Source organism: Esox lucius, chromosome 4 (assembly GCF_011004845.1).
Source record: "Esox lucius isolate fEsoLuc1 chromosome 4, fEsoLuc1.pri, whole genome shotgun sequence".
Lineage (NCBI taxonomy): Eukaryota > Metazoa > Chordata > Actinopteri > Esociformes > Esocidae > Esox > Esox lucius.
In genome coordinates, this window is record NC_047572.1 from 22,385,667 (window position 1) to 22,408,826 (window position 23,160).

Below are 23,160 nucleotides of genomic sequence, written 5' to 3' on the forward strand. Positions count from 1 at the left end.
GCTGGACATTAACATGATTCAGGACAGATTATAAACACAGCAGTAACAAAACGAACATTATAAACAAGTAACAAACTGGAAAATTAAAATGTAGTGAATAAAAGTGAGTTTTAAGTCGTGATTTAAAAATGTGGAGGCTGGGGGCCAATCTGACTTGCAGAGGCAATCCATTACACAGCTTTGGGGCCACGACTGAGAATGCTTGATCTCCCCTTTCTGAGCCACGTTCTAGGGACAACAAGGAATAGCTAGTCAGCAGACTGATTTTCTAATCAGTGAAGTCCTAATATTAATACTGTCCCTAATATTACTACTGTCACACATTTCAGGCCTCTTTATTGTTCCTAGAATATCTCCAATTCTGAGTCAGGGCTTTCTCCTTTAACAGTTTTGTGGAATGATCTGCCAATACATGCCAGAGACAACACTATCAATCTTTAACTCTTTACTGAATACTCATATCATCTGTAGGGTCTATCATTAAGTGTAGTCTTGCCCACTGATGTGAATGGCAAAGCACTGGATTAATCTTTATCTCATCCTTGGATGTCTACTTGCATATTCAGCCTGGCAGTCTCCCTTATATCCACTGAGATACACTTATTATTGTACCAATATTATTACTGAGTCATGTTCCTTCCTTTCCGTCCCTAAGTGCCTCAGGGTGGTTGGTGGTCGGTTGGTGTCCCTTTGGTGGCCTGGGGCTATGCTTGGCAAAGTAAGTGGAGCTATTTCCTGCCTAGTTGGCGCTGTTTGAGGATATCTTTGGACAGGGCCAAATTGTCTCCAAACCCCTTTCATTTCTGTTTCCAGTTTAAATGCACTAATAATCCATGTGCCTAGAGCTAGTTGTTCTTGTCTGATGTAAGTAATCTTATATGGTATCAGATACTTACAAATGATAAAGGCCAATCGTCCAAGCAGCCTTATCCTGAGTAGACATCAGTGCTTGGCTAACTTTTTCTGATGTTCAGAAATATCAGACCAGCATTTTTAAAAAAAGGCAAGGGAGGGAGAAATTCAGCAGTAGCACTTAAGTTAAGGGGGATCAGGTATTTTGATGTACAACACCGTTTCCCAAAAAGTTGGGATGCTGTCTGAAATGCAAATAAATACAGAATGCAATGATATGCAAATAATATATCCCTGTAATTAATTGAAAATAGTACAAAGACAACATATCAAATGTTGAAGCCCATATGCCCATTTGGAAATTGATGCCAGCAACACGTTTCTGCCATACTGGCATTTGTGGATGCAGCGACAGTGTGTTTACAGACAAGGGTTTTCACAAGTGTTCCCGAGCCCATGCAGTGATATTTGCTACATAATCATGTCTGTATTTAACGCAGTGCAGCCTGAGGGCCCGAAGTTCATGGCCATCCAATATTGGTTTTCGGATTTGTCCCTTGCGTACAGATTTCTCTGGATTCTCTGAATATTGTAATGATATTATGTACAGTAGATTATGAGATCCCCAAACTCTTTGCAAGTTGCCGTTGAGAAAAACATTTCTTAAAATTGTTGCATTTGCCCGCAGTCTTTCACAGAGTGGGGAACACCTCCCCATCTGCTTAGTTGTGGGGTGTTCCACCATGTCTTTTCTAGCCTTACACAACTTTTCCAGTCTATTGTTGCCCCTGTTCCAGCTTTTTTTAAACTTGTTGTTGGCATCAAATTCAAAATGGGCATATATTTTTCAAGAAATAATACAATTTCTCAGTTTCAACATTTGATTTGTCTATGTACTATTTTCTATCGAATATATTGTTTAAATGTTTTGCACATCATTGCATTTATTTCCCTTTTACAGTGTCCCAAAATTTTGGGAAACAGGGTTGTATATACACACACGCATAACGATAAAAAAAAAAAAATGTGTTTAGCTTTCTTGAAAATTAAAAACTGAAGTATCTGATGTCAGTGCCACTCTAACAGAGCTTCAGAGTTTCTCTGGAGATGGAAGAAACTGCCAAAAGCAAAACTATTTCTGTAGAACTCCATCAATCAATCAGGCCTTTATGGTAGTGTCTAGGCAGAAATCACTCCAGAGTAAAAGGCATCAGCCCTGAAAAAGATTTTCAGGTCTGATGAGACCAAAATCAATTAGGCCTGAATGCCAAGTGCTACTTCAGGCAAAAACAAAGTAATTATTATCCCTGGCTAATGATTATCCCTACCGTGAAGCATGGTAGTTGGAACGTCATGCTATGTGGATGCTTCTCAACAGCAAAGATTCATCTTTGTGTGACCCAATTCACACAGGCAACATAACTCTGGAGTGGCTTTGGGACAAGTCTGTGAATGTGCTTGAGTGTCCTGAAGACTGAATTCACTGATGCTCCCCATCCAATCAGACAGAGCTTGAGAAGAACTACAAGAATGGAAGAAACTGCCCAAATCCAATACTTGTGTATGAGATATTTCTTTGATTTCTTTTTAATTAACTGTCACTTATCTAAAAACATATTACACTTTGTCATTGTTGGGTATTGTGTATAAATTATAATTTAAGATGTGGTTTTATACATTTTCAAAAGGCACTGCAGGTCACATCAATACTAATTTATATTAAAACAACTTAAAAAAGAATAAATATTTATTTAAAACAATGAATTGGTAAATTATTATTATTATGAAAATGAATTAATCATGAATAAATACAAATAAATCCACAACCACTGAACTCAACTGGTTAACTTATTCTCAATGAGAAGAGGCTAGCAGATGATCCTGAAGGTAAGTGAGGGACTCGTGTACATGTGGAGGCAGGGCTTGATGCAGGTCAGCCTGGGATCTGGACAGGAAGGATTCCACAGCCTCTTGGACATCCAACCTCAACACAAATTCACTTTTAATCTGGACCGGAATGCGATCGTAGCCCCTTCGCTCAGTTACTGCAATTCTCAGGTGACCTGGAGGATATGAGGTCAAGGTGCAGATAAGTTAGGAAAAACTGTAAACTGTGTAAATTAGGTGATGTTGAACATATCCATTATTAATTAAACTGTTGAGAAAGGCTTTTGTTTTGATGAGTAAATCTTTCAGTAACCCACATTTCATGACTTCCTCATTGCTCAGCAGCAGCATCCATAGAAGCTGAACCAACTCCTCCCACTTCTTCCAGCTCTCGGCTCCATCCTGAAAAACAGGATAGACAGACCGATATGCTAGACGCACAGGTAACTGATGATGGAAGGGAATGTGACCTAATTCCAACCTAGTAACTCATGGCAGTCATCATTATTTTTTTAGATAGAACTACTCACCGTCGAGTCTGGTGTGGGTGAGGCGTTGTGTAGGAAGTGTAACAGCAGGTTCAGAGACATGAGCATTGGGGTTTTCTGTGGACTTGCGTGTCGCAGCAGGTGCTCTGTTAGTTTACACCTCAACAGTCTGCTTTCTAAGGTCTCCAGTAACAGCAGTCTAGGCACAAGAAGAGAGTCTATACACAAACACGTTCATTCCGACACTTCCAACCATTTCACCAATATTGTACCAATCTCTCTACCCTCCAAACTACCCCTTGCCCACCTTCTGACCACCCTTTCCCCCTGCCCAACATCCCCCTTCTTTTATCTGACCTGTGGTGTCTTAGAGGGAGAGTGCTGATTATCATGTGGAAGAGCTCCCCAGATAGTTTGCTGGAGTTGAGAGCTGGTAAGAGGTCCACCTCCAAGGCCAGGGACAGCATCTTCTGCAGGAGAAAAACCATTCTGCACACACACAGTCTGAGTGTACTTCTTTCCATTTTGAATCCTTTGAACAGTGATGGTGTGTGCTTGGTGGGGTGCTATATTTCTATTCTCAAAGCACTGTGTCAAGGTCCGTTTAACTCACTTTAGATGTTCCTTCTGGGTTTTCACCTTGATGATGTCTGCAGACATGTTGTTGTTGTCCCCAACTGATTTGACAATTGCAGCAAAGAGCCAATTAATAACATCTCTAATGGGAAGGATAAAATGCACAAATATGAATTTATTGGCACACAAACAAAAACAAAATGCAAATCCATATTTTAAGAAAGTTATGAAATAAATATTAATGTTTTGTCCTGGACACAATGCTTACCTGACCTGGCTGAAATGCAAGTTACATGATATGGTTTTACTGGCGATGGAATGGTGGAGGTCACGGAAGGAGAGTTTGACCCGGAAGTCATCTTCCAAAGTCTGAACAACATACTGCAGCAGCATACGTACAACATCACAGCGGAACCTTCCTCCTTGGCTCTAAGGTGGAGAACCGAGGGAAATGGTTGTGAAGTTTCTGGATATTGTCAGGAACTGGAACACATTGTTGCACACATCACTACAGAACATCCCAAACATGCTCAATGGTTGACATGACATGCCCAGTGCGTATATAGGCCATGGAAACAGAGACATTTTCAGCTTTGTGAATTGTGAACAGATAGTTCTGACAGGCGGCATTATGATGTTGAAACATGAGGTGTTGGAGGTGGATGAATGGCAAAAAATGGACGACGAGACCTCGTCACAGCATCTCTGTGCATTCAAACTGATGAAATGCCAGTGGGTTCCTTCTTTCTTAGGTAATGCTAAACACTACGATGACTCCAGCCCCACCATGAAGCATGCTGTTCACAACACTGACATCCGCAGAACGCTTGCCCACATGACACCATCTGCCTGGTGCAATTGAAACCGGGATTCATTAGTGAACAGCAGTATCTTGAGCATTGAGTTGAACATTTGCCCACTGAAGCTGTATAGACAACAAGCATGCAGAAGAGCTTCTTACTACAGTGTCTAAGGATTGATGGACGTTCAGGGCTACAATTGTCTAGGAGACAGCACATTAAATGAACCTGGAATGGGAAATAAGGATGATGCCATAGGCATGGCCATGTTAATACTATAATTTGTTTAACCAAAACCACACAATTGCATAGAATGAAACAAGGAGAAACCTGCCTCAATTTGTCAAATAGAAAGTCTGTATATCAAAACGCTTTGTAACCAAATGCATTATTTAGAATCAATTATTTCATGCCTCTTGATCTATTCCTGGGTTAGTTTGGCCTGCAAACCGACCCCTGATCTGAAATCCTCGGTTTGATGAACTGATGCATAAGCCCAAGTGTATAATTCAATCCTCTGATGCTAACAGAGGGCTGTCCAATACCTGTTCAGCAGTCATTACTGTGGTCAACAGCTCCCAATCCCATGGGACAGTGGCGATGTTGGTGTGACTGTGCATCTGGGTCCTCATGAGGAGACTGTAGGCCTCCAGACAGAGAACGTCGTGACACTGGGGGTCCAGCAGGATGCCTCTTAGGAGGTGTCTGGTGATGTCGACAGGGGGGAAGAAGCGGGGCTGCAGCAGGTCAGAGAGCAGCTGCACGGTTCCCTCTGGGTAGTTCTCTTCCATGGTACTGTACACCAGACTCAGGCTCTGTCTGCACAGAGGTTCCGGATCACCTAAGCCATCGTCCTCCTCTTCCTTATTCTCCTAGACAGAGATAGATGTAGCAGAGGACATACATTAGACGTTTTTTTCTGCGTTTGTGTGTGTGAGAGAGTAGAAAGAAAGTAGAGAGAAAGAAAGGAGATAGAGGGAGAGAGAGAAATATCTTTACCAGGTTCTTAACTGGTCCAGACAGCAGGGGCCTTAGCTTCTTGAGCTGGACTGGACACACATAACACTTGTCCTCTCTGCTGACCACTGCGTCATCCTCACCACCTCCTCTCTCTCCACCCATATCCTCTCCATCACTGCCATTCTTCCATGCAGTTGTCATCAGACTCTCAGCCCCCAAGTCAGCTTGAGGAGCTTCAGTAGATCTCGCCTCCTCATCCACCTCGTCAGACCGCAGAGACAACGGAGGATCACTGGGGATACTAGACATGTATGGCATCGGGGGGCTATCCATTGCCAATTCCAACTCAGTGTTATCCATGGTCAAAGCTGGGGACTCACCAGCTAGGAGAACTGTTGAAGTAGGACTAGGGGTCTTGTTGGGCCGGCTTACGTTTATACAATAAGTTTCTTCCGCGCTGGGACCAAGGGATGTGGTGCTGGTGGTTAAGGGGGGAGGTTTGGGGTAATTGTGGGAACTCTCTTGGGGAGCATGCTTGTCCGGTTCTATGGAAGGACAGCTTGGCATGAAATTGTTGTAACTGGTAGAGGGGGCATTTGGATGAACTTTGTCCTGCTTGAAACTCTGTTTGCCAGTTGCAGAGGTGGGATTGTAAACTGGGTCACTCAGGTTGACACGCAGTGTGTCATCATCAGACGGAGACGGACAGAGGGACGTCTCAAAGGGAATTTGTGTACGGGAATAACAGGTGTCGTCGTGCTGAGCTCTAAATGCACCGAAGCCATCTGAGAACCTGACAGGGTCAGGGACTAAATCACCAGGTAAATGATGTGGTCTGTCTACGAGGCTTTGGGAGGAGAGAGAGAGACCTGTGTCTCGTAGTAATTGTGTGGACCCTGGTTCTTCCTTTTTCTCTGTCCTAACAGTTTTGTCTATTGTACACAAAACTCCTATTTCTTGTACTTTTAAAGCATCCCTTTCTTCTTTTCGAGTACGGCTCGTCTGCACTTCTTTTGAAAAATGTACAGAGTTCTTGGTCTCCGGCATTAGGCATTGTGGATCCTCTTTTCCTTCACACAGTGGTTTTGAAGTTATACCTGAATATAGTTGTGACTCCTGAGTGATCTGTTCAGGGGAAGACTCTAAGACTTCTGCTTTCTGTGCAGGCATGTCAAATTTTGGAATACTTGGTGATTTTACAGGACATTTTGGAATGTCTATGTCTGAACTTTTCACAGTGCTTTTGTCATCTGGTTGTTCAATCAAAGAAGAGTCACTGATACAACCAATATTGGATTCAAGAATGTCACTTTCTTCTGCTTTCAAAACAGCTTTTTTCTCAGTCAGCCCTTTTTCAGGTGGGGAGTGGGACAGAGACCCTGGACTTCTGATGTGTGCTCCTTTGTGTTTTGAGATTCCCTCACGTCTCTTATTCCCTTGACATTCTTCACTGCCCAGCACTGGACCTGAGTGATCTGACAAGTTGTCACTTAAGTCCACCACTTCCACAGGCTCATCTGGATCTTTCCTTCTGCGCTTCCTTGGTTGTGGTATAGTCCATTTCTGACCAGTAGATCTAATCACAAACTGAAAGGGAGACCGGTGAACAACATAACTAATATGAGACTATTTACTGCAAGGTGAACATGAAAATAATTTTAACAAATTACATGGAAGTATTTGCATACATTTGCAATATGATCTCAGGTACAACTGACAACAGACATTTCTGCTAAACATATTATCAGGGATGCAGACACAATTCAAACATGTTTAAATGTTATGAATTCATTTTGATTTCAAAGGTGATTCCTTCCTCTGTGACCAAGAGAAAGTGGTCATACTGACTTAAAAACTGTTTAGTATATTTTAATGTTTAGAGGTATAACTCTACCTAGTACGATAACATCCTGATCCTTCTGTTCCGGTTCATTTGTGCAAGAGAGAAAAAAGTATTTATCTGGACAGCTAAGGAAATCTGACCCGGCACTTACTCTGTACTTACTCTGAAATCTATAATGACATTACAGATTTCATATACTTTATCCTAGCTCCTACAATGGGGAAACCAATCTAAACACAGGAGTGGGCAATAATTACTGCTTAGCCATTCCTAGGGCAAACTGCACAGTTTTGTCAGAACCAGTCCAGAATTGCTGCTAGGTTACCTTGTCTGGGTAATTTGTTTACGTGGTTTTCAATATTTTTTGTGAGACATGGGAAAGGCATAACCAAAAAGTGGTTACTATCTATGTTGATATGGCCAACCAGCTGCTAACAACAGGACGCCAACGACCTTACGAGCTAGCTAAGTATTTATAATTCAGAAGACATTATTCTAATCGAAGTTGGAGAATTAGTAGTGATGTCGTAATAGATATATTATACAGCCAGTCATAAGGTGGCATACATAGTATCTAAACCTGTCTCCCTCCAAGACTCACCCTAACTGTACATGTCGTGATTAACGACGTAGGAGAACCCGTTACCAGCACACTGTACTGTAACTAACTACACACGATTGTCACGAAGCTGGAAGTGGCTACTGAAAGTCTTCACCAAAATGTAGCTACAAATGGACCGTATCTTTTAAAGAAAAACTTAAGGTCAGGTCAACAATTTTGCTAAATTCCAAATGTAACCCTACGAGTTGGTGGGTGATGCGTCGTACAGTAATTGTACTGTGTATATATACGTGCATCAACAGTAAAACGTTTACATTTCCTCCACGCCCCCAACTGGTTTTGAGGTCAAGCTACCATACACGCAATTAGTGAGGCATGCTACAGAATAGGGCGTACGACTTACCGGTGTGTATGCAGCAAGGTTGACCCATCCTCTCCTGATAAATGGTCTTGCCTCGGCCTTGTTCTCGGTGTCACTGTAAACACCTACAACTTCAACATCCGAGTCCACTTCACTCCCCGAGCTGAGCGAAATAACATCCTCCATCTCTCGCTGTCACCTTCTCAAGTTAGCCATTTTATTAACCAGCTAGCCTGCAAATAAACTCAATCATTTGAATTTGAATCTTAGGTCCGGGTACCTATCTATTGTAACATTACTTAAACTAACGTATTAAGACGATTATATAAATTTTATAAACACTAGGTCGTAAACGTTTTGTAGAGATAATCCAAGCCATCATTCAAAGTATTGCAACAGAACAAAGCATGTCGGTAAATAGTTTTTGCAGTTACGCAATACGTTACAAACTTGTTAGCTAGCAAGCTACATCAGATGAGAAAGGATATCTGGCTACTACAAACGTCTACCGTTATGGGACACCTGCCGCAGCCGACGATGTACTTTTAGAATAAAAGTTTCGAGATGGACGATATTTAACGCCTAATTATGTTACTTTATCATAACACAATTCTAATAACTCATAACGTTGGTTGAAAATGTACATGTAGCTAAATTGACTATTTCCTTGTTTTGAACAGGATCTTACTGGAGGAACTACACCGCAGCTTATCCTATATTTCCAGCAGAGGGAGATACAGGTCAACAAATAGTAAGCGAAGTAAAAATGCGACATTGGGTGTTCTATGCCACATTCACACGAGTTTATGGGGATGGAAACTACAATAGGCACCCACTAAACACAACAGGAAACAGCTGTAGCTGTGTGCAGATGTACCATGTTTGCAGACAGGCGTCCTATTCCAACAAGCCATGTGTAGACATGTTATAGTTTGCAGTAATGCGGGAGCAAGAAAATAAGTAATAACTGTATACATACAGAACCAGGCAAAAGTTTGGACACTTTGGACCCTGCACATTTTTTTTTTCTCATTGTAAAATAATAGTGAAGACATCACAATTAAGGTATAATGCATATGTAATCATGTAGTTATATTCAAAATTGCTGCCTTGGTGAGAGCTTTGCACAGTCTTGGCATTCTCTCAACCAGCTTCACAAGTTAGTCACCTGGAATGCTTTTCCAAAAATCTTGAAGGAGTTCCCACATATGCTAAGCACTTAGTGGCTGCTTTTCCTTCATTCTGCATAGCTAGCCGCTTTTCCCTTATTCCAAACCTTCTCAATTGGGTTCAGGTCGGATGGTTGTGGAAGCCAGATCATTTGATGCTTTGAATTCTAAATAAATCACTGACAGTGTCACCAGCAAAACACCCCGACACCATCACACCTCCTCCATGCTTCACAGTGGGAACCACAAATGCAGAGATCATCTGTTTACCCTCTCTATATCTTACAAAAACGCAGCGTTTGGGGTGATGATGAGCCTCAAATTTGGACTCATCAGACCAAAGGACAGACTTCCACCAGTCTAATGTCAATTTTTCATGTTTCTAGGCATCTTTTGGTGTCCTTCATTCATGGTTTCTTTGCAGCAATTAGACCATAAAGGCATGATTCACATAGTCTCCTCTCAACAGTTAATGTTTAGATGTCTGTTACTGAACTATGTGAAACTTTTATTTGGGCTGCAATCTGAGGTGCAGTTTATTACTGATTTTTGAAGCTGGTAACTGTAATGAACGTATTCTCTGAAGCAGAGGTAACTCTCGGTTTTTCCAGTTGCTGTCCTCATGAGAACCAGTTTTATCATAATGCTTGATGTTTTTTTCAACCGCATGGGGAGAAATGTTCAAAGTTCTTGATATTTTCCAAATTGACTGACCTTCATGTCTTAAAGTAGTCATGGACTGTTTGTTTTTCTTTGCTTATTTCAGCTGTTCTTGCTGTAATAGGGACTACTACAGTACAGGAGATGATAGTCTTCTGTATACCCACCATGCTTGTCATCCTCTGTATACCCAGCCTAACGCATTAAGAAGGAAAGAAATTCCACAAATTAGTTTTTAACAAGGCACATCTGTTAATTGAAATGCATTACAGGTGAATAACTCATGAAGCTGGTTTAGAGAATGTGAAGAGTGTGCCAAGCTCTGATAATGGCAAAGGCTGGCTCTTATGAAGAATCTAAAATATAAATGTACTTTTTTGGTTTCTACATGATTCCATATGTGTTATTTCATAGATTTGAGGTATTCACTATTATTTTACTATGTGGATAAAAGTGTGTCCAAACCTTTGGCTGATACTGTATATTGACTGGGTATATTGTAGGTTTTCAAGATGATGGTCTTACAACAGATTAACTGTATACATTTTCCTTCAGTTATGGGCTAAGCGCCTTCTATAATGTTGCAAATGATGCTTTCTACTACTGAGACAACCATAAGTCTGTTTTCTCTGGAAGGGGTCAGTCCTTGTGTATTGTCAGACTCCTTTTGATTTGATGAAAAAAAAATGAATTTTCTAGGCATTTCTTTCAGAACTATTGTCCTTAAATTACATAAATCTTCAGAACACATTTGGAAAGAATATTTTTGATCATCAATACGGTTAGGACACACTTTGACTATCTGTTCTGTCACAGTTCTGGACCCTTTTCATGACGCAGAAAAGTATTTGTCAATTGTCCTGTGTTGTCTTTTTATGTGTTGGGGGAAAAGGTTTTATTAGATGCCAAAAAACAAACAATTGCAAATGAAGACAGAATGGGTGCATGCCTTTTGTAACATATTAGAAAACAAACAAGAAGACAGACACATAATAAAGGCATAAAAAAACAAGGTACAAACACACAGCAAAAAAGAAAGACTCCTAACATCCTGCTCCCACGTTCCCAAATAACTCACCAGAGTGTGGGGAGAGGAGGGCACATCATTCTAGTCTACTTTAATTTCTCCAGCCAAGTTACATGAATAAGAAAATTTTTTTTTAGCCAGAGTTCTGATAACTAGGGCAGGTAAAACTGCAGCCCTTTTTTAACATGCATTTCACAATATGAAATGTTGATAGACTAATTGTGGTTTACATTGGATATTTTATATATTGTCTTGGAATGCCCATCACACACATAAGCATGTAGGTTTCTCCCTTTTAGCTTTAAAAAGTGAATAATATAGCTTTTTATATTCAATCTCCACATAGCTGAATTTCTTTGGGGAGCTCTTAAAAGGGAGATGCTATAACTTAAAGGATTTCTGTATCCCAAAATGGCATGTAACTTATTCACTTAATTATTTGACTTTACCTCAACTCCAATGTAAGGGCTGTATCAGAACTTTACAAACAGAATACACAATAATTTGTCTCCCTTATCCACCTGGGAAATACAACTGTACGCAAAGCATCAAGAACATCATGCAAATGAATTCATCTCCAACATCCATCTGAGAATAACCCTTTCCTCATAATGAACATCACACAGGGAACATAATTCACATTACTAATGACTTTTTAGGTTCCTATGACTTTAACTGTGTAAGCAACCACCCCCACATCAACGCTTACAGAGCTATATCCTGTCTCTATTACTGTCAACAACCTGTGCCGTTTCTCCGGGTAGGCCTCAGCCACCTTCTTGCCGTCATTGTACAGATGCAGGAAAATATTTCTACCTCGTTATGGCGCCCCTGAAATGGACCACGTAGAAACTGCAAATTGAGTTGAGATACTGTTTGTGATGCCAAATTTTAAGTTGCAACAAGTGAAGCAAGTAAAAGACACGACGACTAAGTGAAAAGCTGTAAGAACAACGTTTACTATGAAAGGCAAAACCATCCGTTAACGTGTGCAAAGATTGACAACCATCACTTTTCCCAGTTGCATTACATTCCTGCTCTACTCCTTCATACCACAGGGGCCTACACTGATGGACCAAATCTCTGGTAGACCAGAAAATCACAATGTTCAAGTCTGAAGGCTGTGATATCTCTCTGAAGCTGTTGTTCTCTCAAATAACCTGAGACCATTAGAGAGTCATCAGCCCATATCAGTGGGGCAAGAAACATATCCACATTTATAATCACTGCAGTTTTATGGAAAAATAAAATATTGTAAATATCTTCTCATCTCAACCCTATTATCTTGCTTAACTAGGGATTTATTAACACATTAGCATAGAGTGGCAATACAGTATGCATTAAAATCCTGGCTTGTCTTAGCTAATGGCTTAAGCTGAATGGCAGTGCGTTAGTGGCATTTTTCTGCTGGTTTTCATTGAGTTTTGCTGTTATTCAGCATCATATTTCTTCACTTGGTATTGATTTTCATTTTTCTCTCTTACTTAGCCCGTAACAACACATCTCCATGATTGTCTGTGAGAAAATTCAGAATGCCCAAGACTGCTGTCAAAGTTGTTTTTAACAATACAGCTCCAGAAAAAAACTTCTGAAAATATCAAATTAACCCTGAGGAAAAATGTATCTTTGACAGTTGATTGAAAGACATAAGTAACTTGAAATGTCAGCTTCCTTTCAACTTCGCTTCGTGCCTGACCTTCATTTGACGGGATGATTCATCACTATTTCTTCCTCCAAATGCAGTGGGATGTACAGTTTACTTGTATCATCTAAGGGGAACATTGTAAGATTTTAGGGCTATGATTCATTCTAAACAGGATGTTCCTTCTCTTTTGGGCTATCTTACTCTTTCCTTCTCCCCTGATGATCTTCCCGATCACAGACATGATAGGACTGGATTGGTAAAGGTGACAAGATGGTATTTCAGTAACCAGATGGATTTTCTTTTACCCTCCCTGCCATTGCAGATACACAACACGTTCAGAGGGGAGTGGACTGCTAGGTTGCATCCCTAAGGCTGAGTCACTGTACGCGACTGATCGGAAACGATAGATAAAAGAGCAAAGGCAGAGAGGAGAAAATGTATATATGTGCATCTTTACCCCTCAGCACTGCGGTCTGTCCCCTCAGAGCAGAGATAGCTCAGTGGACTGATTCACACTCATTAGAGCAACTCACACACACGCATGCACACAATTACACACACCATCATAGAGATAGCAGTTTAGTTGACAGAGCCAGCGGCTGACTTCAGGGCTATTTGGGAAGATATTATACACATGAGGAGTGCCTTAAGCCTTTTGGGAGGCTCTATACAGGGTTTCCTGTAATTCTACAGAATTAATTATGGTGTGAGAAAATCTGGTATTTTAATATATATTTTCCTGTAATTCTATCATTTTTGCCAGGGGGTGGGGAAAACAGTTACAGTTTTAAAACACTTTCTTTGATTCAACATATTTTACCATTATATAGCCATTATCTGGCATTAAGGAATCTAAGGGAGAAATGAATAGGGACCATCTGGAGGTCAGGTCATTGTTCCCTATCATTTATTCGGAACTTTCTCGTCTTCCTGGTTGTTTGTGTGTAGGCAGAGGTGCTCCTCGTTTGGAGCTGCATTTATTGATTATTTTTTTCTGAATACAATAACATAGGAAGTTTAACGTACTGTAGATACATTCAATATAATGTATTAATTATAAATTATATTGTATATAATTATATTTTATATTTCATTTATAATATAAAGAGAGCCTGTTATCTACAAACTCTACCTTCTGCGATGGGCAGAAATCTGTTTTCAGACAGCGATTGAGTTGCGCAAGTCGGCTTTAGATCTCGTCACTACCCCTAGCTGTTTAAACCTTTTTCCTACGCTTGACTTATTTTGGATTAAATAGTGTGCAATTACACAATTTCTGTATACAATTTGGTGTGTATTCACATATTAATGAACTGGTGTTTCCTGTGACTGATGGGCATTGTGGAGAACCCAAGTGACACTGAGACAGAACACTCAGGTGTTTTTAAAAGGATTGACAGAGGGGGAATTGGTCTAATCTTTACCAGCTGTTTTTCAAAAGTAACTCTGAAAAAGTTTTGTAAGTCTATATGGGTGATTTGATTAAGTTGGCACTTACAGCTGGGATGTTACAACTATTCATCAATGTGCCAAGCCATTGTAGCTGCCTTGGAGCAGTTTTTAATGAATATAGTAGTAGGTGCCTTAGCCAGGTGAAAAATAAAGATGAAGAAACAGTAGACATTGCTTACTGCTGCAGTTCTCAGCTGCTGGCATGAGGCCATATTTTCTATGCATAATTTTCATTATTTCAGTAAGACCTACTGTTTACTCTCTGGCCATACATCCTCATCACCCAGACGAGATAGTTCTGTTAGGAGTGTTATTTAATATTCAGCAAGGTCATTTCCTCTTTTGTGTCCTACAAGGACTTTCAATATTGAACACATGAACAACACGTGCTTAGGTCCTTATTTAAACCTGAATAACAATGTAAAGATGAATAACTCTAAAATGAAACCAGTGTCCTTCTTGAGCAACACAGAAAATGTATTGAAATTCATATAATTCTGTATTATTCAGCTGTGTCCCACTGCATAAAGATGGTTGTTCTGAGCTAGCTGACAAATCAAGGTTCCCAGAGCTTTCTAGGACCATGTGTTGTTTTTGTTAAAAGAAAATCTAGAAATGCCGTAATGGGGGTAACCTAATGTCCACTAGAAGGCAAACAGTGTGAAATAGTGTTTCTTCTTGCATATTTTGAACATATAGTAATATAGTCACCTTTGCTACTGGAATTGAAATTCTGAATAGTAAATGTATTGTTTTCTAATGCAAGTGTTTATTTCGGCATACTTTTTTATATTTAGTAATTTAGTCTTTTTGTCAAAATGTGGGTAAAGTTAACTTTTTTTTTATTATTGCAAAAATATAGTTGTACAAAATGTACTAAAAGAAGCCAAGAATACAGTGTCAATGAATTACAAACAATTTGTGAGTTGTTGTTGCAACTCCCACATTGACATCAGCAGATCAATGACATCAGAGTGTACGAGATATAGTTTGACATAACTTTTACTATTCAGCGTCAAGTTCACTTGACATAAAAATCACTGCGCAAGTGCGGAACTCAATTATGTGGATTAATGCAAACGTAGAATAGTGCCTATGTCATTATGGTGTATTCCACATACACAACAGTTGTAGCCCAGTTTGTTGCAGTGAAAAAGTCCACCTCATTCAAGCCTTTATTAAAACAGTGCCCAGGATACTTCCACAGATGGAGAACACGCCCTGTTAGACAGCCCTCGCCCCTTAATGTCATATGCTATGGAGATGGCTCAGACAGCACCCTGCCCTTACCAGGCTACTGGAACCCTTGGGTTCAGTTCATGTGCTGTATGGGCGCAGAGTCTCCTCCAGTAAATTTTAGGAGGAGATGAGGTCCTGGTACACACCTGCGGATTATCTGGTTTGGGGGGCCCTGATGCTGTCCCTGTTCTTGTCCACCTGGTCATACTTTTGACCTAGTCTAAAATCAAATAGACTCTGGATTTAGCCCAGAGAAATTTATAAATTATTCCAATTGGAATCTTAATATCTCACCCGGCACAGCCAGAAGAGGACTGGTCACCCCTCTGTGCCTGGGTCCTCTCTAGGTTTCTTCCTAAAATTCGGCCTTCTTAGGGAGTTTTTCCTAGCCACTGAAATCCAACACTACTGTTGATTGCTCCTTGGGGTTTAAGGCCGGGTGTCTCTGTAAAGCACTTTGTGACAACTGCTGTTGTAAAAAGGGCTTTATAAATACATTTGATTGATTGATTGAATGCACGAAGCACAGCAGGCACATCCACGGATAGACCCCGGAGGGGGCTTGAGCCCCTGCCCTTTGCCCATCGGTGCTCATATTCATGCATCATTCACATGCATTCTGTCTGTATGATATGCGTTGTTCATGCGTCGTATTGTTGCTTTGGCTCATGCCCCATGAAAGGTCTGTGCGCAGCCTTGAGGCACAGGACATCTCTGTTGGTCCTCAGAAACAAATGATCCACAGATTCTAATAGTTCAAAGGAATATGCACAGACTGTGTCCAGAAACAGAGCCAAGTCAATGGCCTGAACTGGTCTTGAGCACCCTTAAGAAACCGTACAACCAGGAAGTGCGCCTCTCAGGTTGCTTTATCAGTTCCCATGTGACAGGCTCAGTTAGCACAGAGGTAAGGCTTCCACCCTGCTCAAAGAGGCTCTGTAGGATCATCTGTAGAGGAAAATCATGGTTGGAAGCTGCAACAGTTACACTGACAGGGCTGACCATGCATTTTTATCTCCCCTGCCCACTCCAGCTGTCAGCACCTCTGCCCTATCACCCTGTGGATTCATCCTGAGCAACCCCTGTTTGTCCTTCAATCCAGTATTGGTGAATGACGTGCGGAACGAGTTGCTTAATACGGAACCTTGTGAACTTTCTGGGCTCGATGTTCTGGACCCCTTTGTCTGATTCCGTCTGCTTCCATTATCTCAGCCTCTATCACCTTCATGTTAAACCTCTAATTACAGTCAGCTGTATTTCCACAGGACTGGAAAGCGGCTGCTGTTGTCCTTCTTTTCAGTTGGGCAAAAAGCAAGACCTCAACTGTTATATGACTAAATCCTGCCTTTCTTAAGTTTTTTTCATTTGGCTAAAGCAGTTTGATTCTGTCTGCCACTGCATTCTAATTAGTAGATTCATCAAGCTAGGTTTCTCAGATTGTCTAGACTGGTTTGAAAACGATGTGTCTGTTTATTCTACAGTGTGTCAAATCAGAGGCCCAGTTGTCTAGATCTGTAATGGTATCTATGGGTGTTCCGCAAGGTTTGATTGTTGGCCCAACTTTGTTCTCTGGCTATGTTAATGATGTTGCTGCCAGTATCTCCCTCAACCACTTTTATGCCAGTGTACACAATTTGTCCAAAACTGGTTCCTAATCCACAGCACAGTATCCCCTAAAGACCATCATAAACAGATACAATCCCTCAGATGTAGTTCACCACATTGCCTTTCGATTTGTCTTCAGGTCCCCCTTCAACACTTATCACTGTTACCTTTACCCCTTGCTTGCTCTTGCTAAATACACAATGCCAGACTCACTGATATAAATTAATTATAGAAGTCACTGCAGGAGTTTAAAACTCTAAAACAGGCAACCTCAATTCTAAGACCAACAGGCAACCACTGCAGGGTGTTTGAATAGGTTATGCATGCTCTCCTATTTAATGAGGGCTCTCTTTCTTGTTGTTGTTAGCATACAGGGTAATATATTCTGAATTAACCATTCTGAATTTTTCGACAGGAGAACAATGCAATAAGCCATGTGCTAGTAATAAAAGCATGCATTAGTCTTCCAATGTTGGCCTGGCGGAGAAATTTAAAAGGTTTGGCAATATTTGGGTGGGCTGCACCTGTGGACCCGGCGCTGGCACGGTGATAACGGTTGGCGTGACTGTGAGAAATGCCATGTCATTACCAACACGTGGAGAGGAGGAGAGCTAAGTGCTGTGCGAGCCTGGCCAGATGGTGTGGACAGACAAATCCTGGCCCACTGACATGGATACACAACTCATGAAAAGAAACATGAAGAGGAAGAAGCAAAGAAAGAAACCTGATGGGAGGGAGACAACAAAGTACATACAGACTGAGATACCGAATGAGAGGATAATTGCTATTAGTAAGAGAGAGGATGAACACTACGGCCCCAGAACCTTTTAAAAGTTTGGCTCCTACAATCAGACTGTCTGAACATTATGTACTTGTAAGCACAAGAAAACATGAGAGTCCAGAGTAGAACAAAACAATTTGAAATGTAGAGAGGTTGAAAGAAGTGTACATTTCTACGAACAGATTTGAACAAAAAACAAAGCATTGGCCAGGCTGCCCAGTGCTACCCACCTGACACTGTCTGTCTGAGTATGACAAGGGCCAACTTCCAACTGTCTGAACAGACTAATTACTTACTACTAAAAGGAAACAACCTGTCAAGGTTTGCTGAGATTAAAAGGGATTAAAATGAAATGTTTTGGGAAGGCCTACTGTGACTTAAGAGAAAGTTGAATGTTGCAGTATGTTAGAGTGGGGCCATTTGAGTTCTTATGCTCACAAACTACATTGCTGTCATGAAGTAATGGGCCCTGCAACTGACATAATGAGCTTTTCTTATCTTCCTTTCCTTTTTGGGGGTATGAGAGAAATGTTTACTTTAAAACGGTTGCCTCGGTTTATGTTTGGGTGGATTTAGAGAGAGTTGTCATTCAACTAATTGGACAGACAAGGAACAATTAATCTTGTGAAAAAAATAAAAAAAATACACAATGCTTACATATTTTCTAATTTTTCATTCCTAAATAATTTGGAGTATCAAGGAGAGCATTACCCGTGACAATCTAAATACATGCTGGTGAATAATTAAGGGACATTTTTTTCTTCAGTAATAAAAAAGGCACATTCAAACATAAAAATAACAGGGAAAGGAGCCAACATTAAATTAGATTAATTTTCTAATGCATACACTGGAAAGTGATTCACATACAAAACATTTCTAAGTGGTTCATCCGATATAGATGCAAATACTATCAAATTATAATCACATTTACCCATAGTCATTGTATCATTTCACATCCAAAGAACTGGAAAACAGAAACCAAAACACAAAAGAATTGTGTCCAAATGCTTTTGGAGTTCACTTCATATGCATGGGTTGGCTGGCGAGTTAACTGCACAGGATACTGGACACATATTTGATAGGTATTGTGTAATTACGAGACATCTTTCTATTTTGTCACAAGTTACAAGGATGGAAAACATATCAGCAGCTTAACCTGATGTGTATACCAACCAAAGTAAGCTGTCACCACACATAAAATGCATAAAATGCAAATTAATTATTTAAAAATCATATAATGTCATATTCTGGATTTTTGTTTTAGATTCCGTCTCTCACAGTTGAACTGTACCTATGATAAAAATTACAGACCTCTATATGCTTTGTAAGTAGGAAAACCTGCAAAATCGTCAGTGTATCAAATACTTGTTCTCCCCACTGTACATGTCACACAGAGGAGCAACATGATACATGCTATGTTTCTTCATTATTATTATGTTGAAAACAGAGTGCTTAGTTATTCTATTCTGAGATGAATCTGGGTTCCTGTTCAGGTGAGCTAGTCATAATCAGAATACAAGAATCAAATAAATGTGGTGGTGTTATTGCTGTATATGCTGTAACTAGAAATATCCAGCAGTAACCTGCAGATGATGAGCATGTCCCAGATCTCCTGACCATGTTTACTACAACCTTTGATGTTAAGCCTATTTTTATAATGACAGTATATCAAATGTTTTTTTTTTTTACTTTCAAGTGCAAATTCCTCTTTCTCTTTCTCTGTCTCACTCTCTCTCCGCCCCACAGAATATCAGAACCACCATTATTTCCCAAGTAAGTTTAGACATTCCCAGAATGGTAGTGCTAGTGTAAATAACATATACAGAAATTATTTTTAAAAATGTATGCAAGTTGACATCCATGTATGTTTTTGAGACAGTGAATAATTTTTTACTTAAGAAGTTTGGATTTGAAGTTAAACAATTACTATGCAGTTATATTTTAAGTCCATTTAAAAGATGTGTACATAGTCCTCTTTTTTAGTCTAAATTATCTCCAGATAAAAATTAAACATTCATTATATAATTTTTAACAGCAATTGAAAATGGCGGCACTAAAGGCTTGGCAGAGCCTCATGGGGGAGGCGATACTCAGCATTGCTGCAATAGGGATTTGGCTGATTGACATTGGCACAGAATTGAACTTGAACTTCCATCCTCTCAGGCTTAACGCACATTCTAGGCATAATATATACTCTAGCCAACACAGAATTTAATAAAACCACAAGAACAAATGTGTTGATCCATGAGTAATTTGGAAAGAGCAGATTTGAGCTTGGTAGACACTGAAGAACAACTGCAACATGATGATGAAATTCAATTTGTAATTGCACAATTATGCTTTTAATTTCATATAATCTGGCTTCACTTGCGGGATGTCTTGTTGTGCAATGACCACCCACAGTTGCTAATTATGTAATTATTTTATACTTCTTTTTTTAACGAAGAACCCAAATGTTAACTAACATCACTCTCATGATGCGGACTGCGACTTGTATTGTTTTTTGTAAGACAGCATCAGATACATCGCCAGGAAGTACACACACTTAGATCACGGGACGCTGCTTAGCTCCCTCTGACGGTGTCTGTTTTGTAGAGATTGAACCAATGGCGAATTACAGGAAAAGTATGAAAATTCCAATGCAAATTTGACAACATGTGGCAAAGAAAAATATAAATAATGTCTGCAAAGTATTTTAGTCTGCATATTTATGTATATATAGTTATGTGTAATGTATAATATTTTACTGATTCGCTCAGAATTAGCCTTAACAGCAGTAGGTACAAATAATATCCAAGTCTATAATGACGTAGTTTAAGTCTAATATCCTATATGACGAATGAATAAGAAATTGGTGCTGTGGAACCAAATTTAGAACAGAACAGTGAATGGAAACCTGAGTGTCTGAACCCTCTGTGACTTGTCTGTCCACACCCAGGCTCTGTGATTGGCCAGGCCTCAGCAAAGGAACCTCTCACCCTCTTGCCGTCTCAATCACTAACACACCCAGTATTTCTGGTCATTAGTAGAAGACAGACAAACTTGTTTCATGCTGTCGTTCTGGCTGATTCCTGGACTAGTCTTCAGTGCTGGTTGCCAGTCTGCTGCCTGCCTGACGCACATGAGAGTGAGAGAGAGCATGAGAAAGATCGTTTTGGCTGGGAAAGGAGCTCCAGCAAGAGGGATAATTATCACTGCTCCAACCATAATAAAAGGGCTGTAATTATCAATACAGCCATGCGGAACTAAAACACTCTGATGGACTCAAGGCAAATGTCACACTATTAACAACGTTGATGAGTGTCTCAAACATTTTGGCACTTTTTACAGTTCATGCCGCTCTAGTTGGCTTTACATGGGCTTTAGGGCATATCTCTATTTAATCTCAGTTGACATGGAGGTCAGTCTACTGCCTCCCACATCATCCGTGTCAATGAAGGGGCAAACCTGCCACTCGGCCATCGTGTGAGTGTGCATGTGTGTTTGCTGCTCGCAGGCAAAATGGTATTAGAGGTGAGAGGTCAAAGTTGGAGAATTAAAGGAATGCTAATGGTGCTGTGGAAGGAGAGAGGAGAAACGTGAAGCGTGCGATGGGAGGTGTGCTATTATTTGATATATGAGGTTAGAGGTTAAAGTCTGGGAGTGAGATTAGAGGTGGAATTGGGTTTGTGACGTCACGAGGGGCCTGGTGATAGAGGGGCGCTACATTCCCTCCAGCTGGCCAAGGATTTTGTTAAGCTGTTTTTTTTTCTAAGCCCACAATTTGAGTTACTCTTGTTTAGTTTTGTTTGGATAAATAAATTGACAAAAAAATCTATGAAATAACAACCCTGAGGGCTACCTGCACCCCCATAACATCACAGGATGTACAATGAGATGTGAGGTCACTAGTATTATTGGCAACCCTGTGGCTACATTGAGGACTTACTGATTGTGTTGATTACATCACAACAGGAAGCTGGATCCCAACTGGCAGGATGTGGGGTATTGTTTTACAACTTGGAATAGAAAAAGGTATGTGTGTGTGTGTGTGTGTGTGTGTGAGAGAGATAATATAGAATGAAAAGTTAATGTGTAAATATTTAACTGTTACTCTTACTATTATTCAGCTGTTCAATCTACGGTTATTCAAACCACAACGACAATATCTCAATGGAGCAGGCATAAAGTCACTCTCCCTCGGCTGTTACATATGTTCAAGGTGAAAACAAGTTCTCAGTAAAAGTCTATTACACAGCATACTGCATCACAATAATACATCAATTTAGAAATATCTTCTCTTTGTGGATGTATTCATCTGGCCGACCCAGACTGGCTGACCTAAAAGTGTTTTGATGTTTGGAATATTCTTTCTTTTTTTGCTGTGCTGCCGTCTCGGAGACATGTTGCGTTGCTAATGACTGGACCAGAGCAGAGGTGAGCGGAGGTGGAGCCGGTGAGACTAATGTTCTGTGTCTGTATTACAGGTGGAGCTCTTGGGGCATATCTGCATCACCAGGCCCAGCTCTCATTCGCTATGACAGTCGCCCTTTATGTGAGCAGACTCTCACAGCACTCAGGGAAGTACAGGGGTCAGTCGGAGAGTGGAGAGATAGGGGACCCCTGATAAATGCATGTTCCACAGCAGACAGATGCAGAAAAGAGCTTCTCTGAAAACAAACCTGCAAAATTCATATATGCGTAGAGACACACACACACACACCCCCACACGCATATATAGTCATACACAAAATGCGTCACACAGAGGAAAACACAACACAAAGTCAGCCTTTTTATTGTTTTTTTGTCCGATTTCTTTTCATTCAGTCGTCATTCAGTCCATGTGCACCAGCGGGTTCAGAGCAGTGCTGGGTTTTGTCAAATAGCAATCTGCTGGGCTTTCCCAGTGACCCTGTGGCTTTGTCTCTGTATGCATGTCGCTACGCCTCTATAAGCGCTAAATAGCTTCATCCCCAGCCTTACCACAGCCACGCCACTGCACCGCTGAACAGAGCATTCTGTTACATCATTAAAAGCCTACAGCAAATCTAATCCGAGGAGCTGAACAGGCAGCCAGGTATTTCATTCATTTCCAGCTCATTGTGTAATTTAAAATGGGATTGAGCGAGTGTGGTGAATTATAATGCAAAAAGTGCATTACTTAGCATGATTTACACATTGAGACATTTACACATACATTACAGTAATCTGCAAGTAATTTGCACAGTTTCAGTCTTCATCTCTTTATTTCAAGAATCAAATACATTATTATAT

The 23,160-nt window shown here is 40.4% G+C and overlaps 1 protein-coding gene and 1 long non-coding RNA gene across 2 annotated transcripts; one reads left to right on the plus strand and one right to left on the minus strand.

The window, feature by feature from the left end:
* Positions 1 to 2,409: 2,409 nt before the first annotated feature.
* simc1 (SUMO interacting motifs containing 1) lies at positions 2,410 to 9,010 on the minus strand. The gene is made up of 9 exons (XM_010896803.3): positions 8,372 to 9,010; positions 5,603 to 7,150; positions 5,149 to 5,475; positions 4,072 to 4,232; positions 3,841 to 3,945; positions 3,585 to 3,716; positions 3,270 to 3,426; positions 3,057 to 3,141; positions 2,410 to 2,915 (listed from the first exon to the last, which is right to left on the minus strand). Exons 1-9 carry the CDS (start codon positions 8,513 to 8,515, stop codon positions 2,707 to 2,709), a joined length of 2,868 nt encoding a protein of 955 aa, XP_010895105.1. The 5' UTR covers positions 8,516 to 9,010; the 3' UTR covers positions 2,410 to 2,706.
* Positions 7,176 to 22,102, plus strand: LOC109615676. Its single transcript, XR_002196651.2, has 4 exons — positions 7,176 to 8,169; positions 9,010 to 9,080; positions 21,862 to 21,921; positions 22,017 to 22,102. It is a non-coding gene; the product is annotated as an uncharacterized LOC109615676 (long non-coding RNA).
* The last annotated feature ends 1,058 nt before the right edge of the window (positions 22,103 to 23,160 follow it).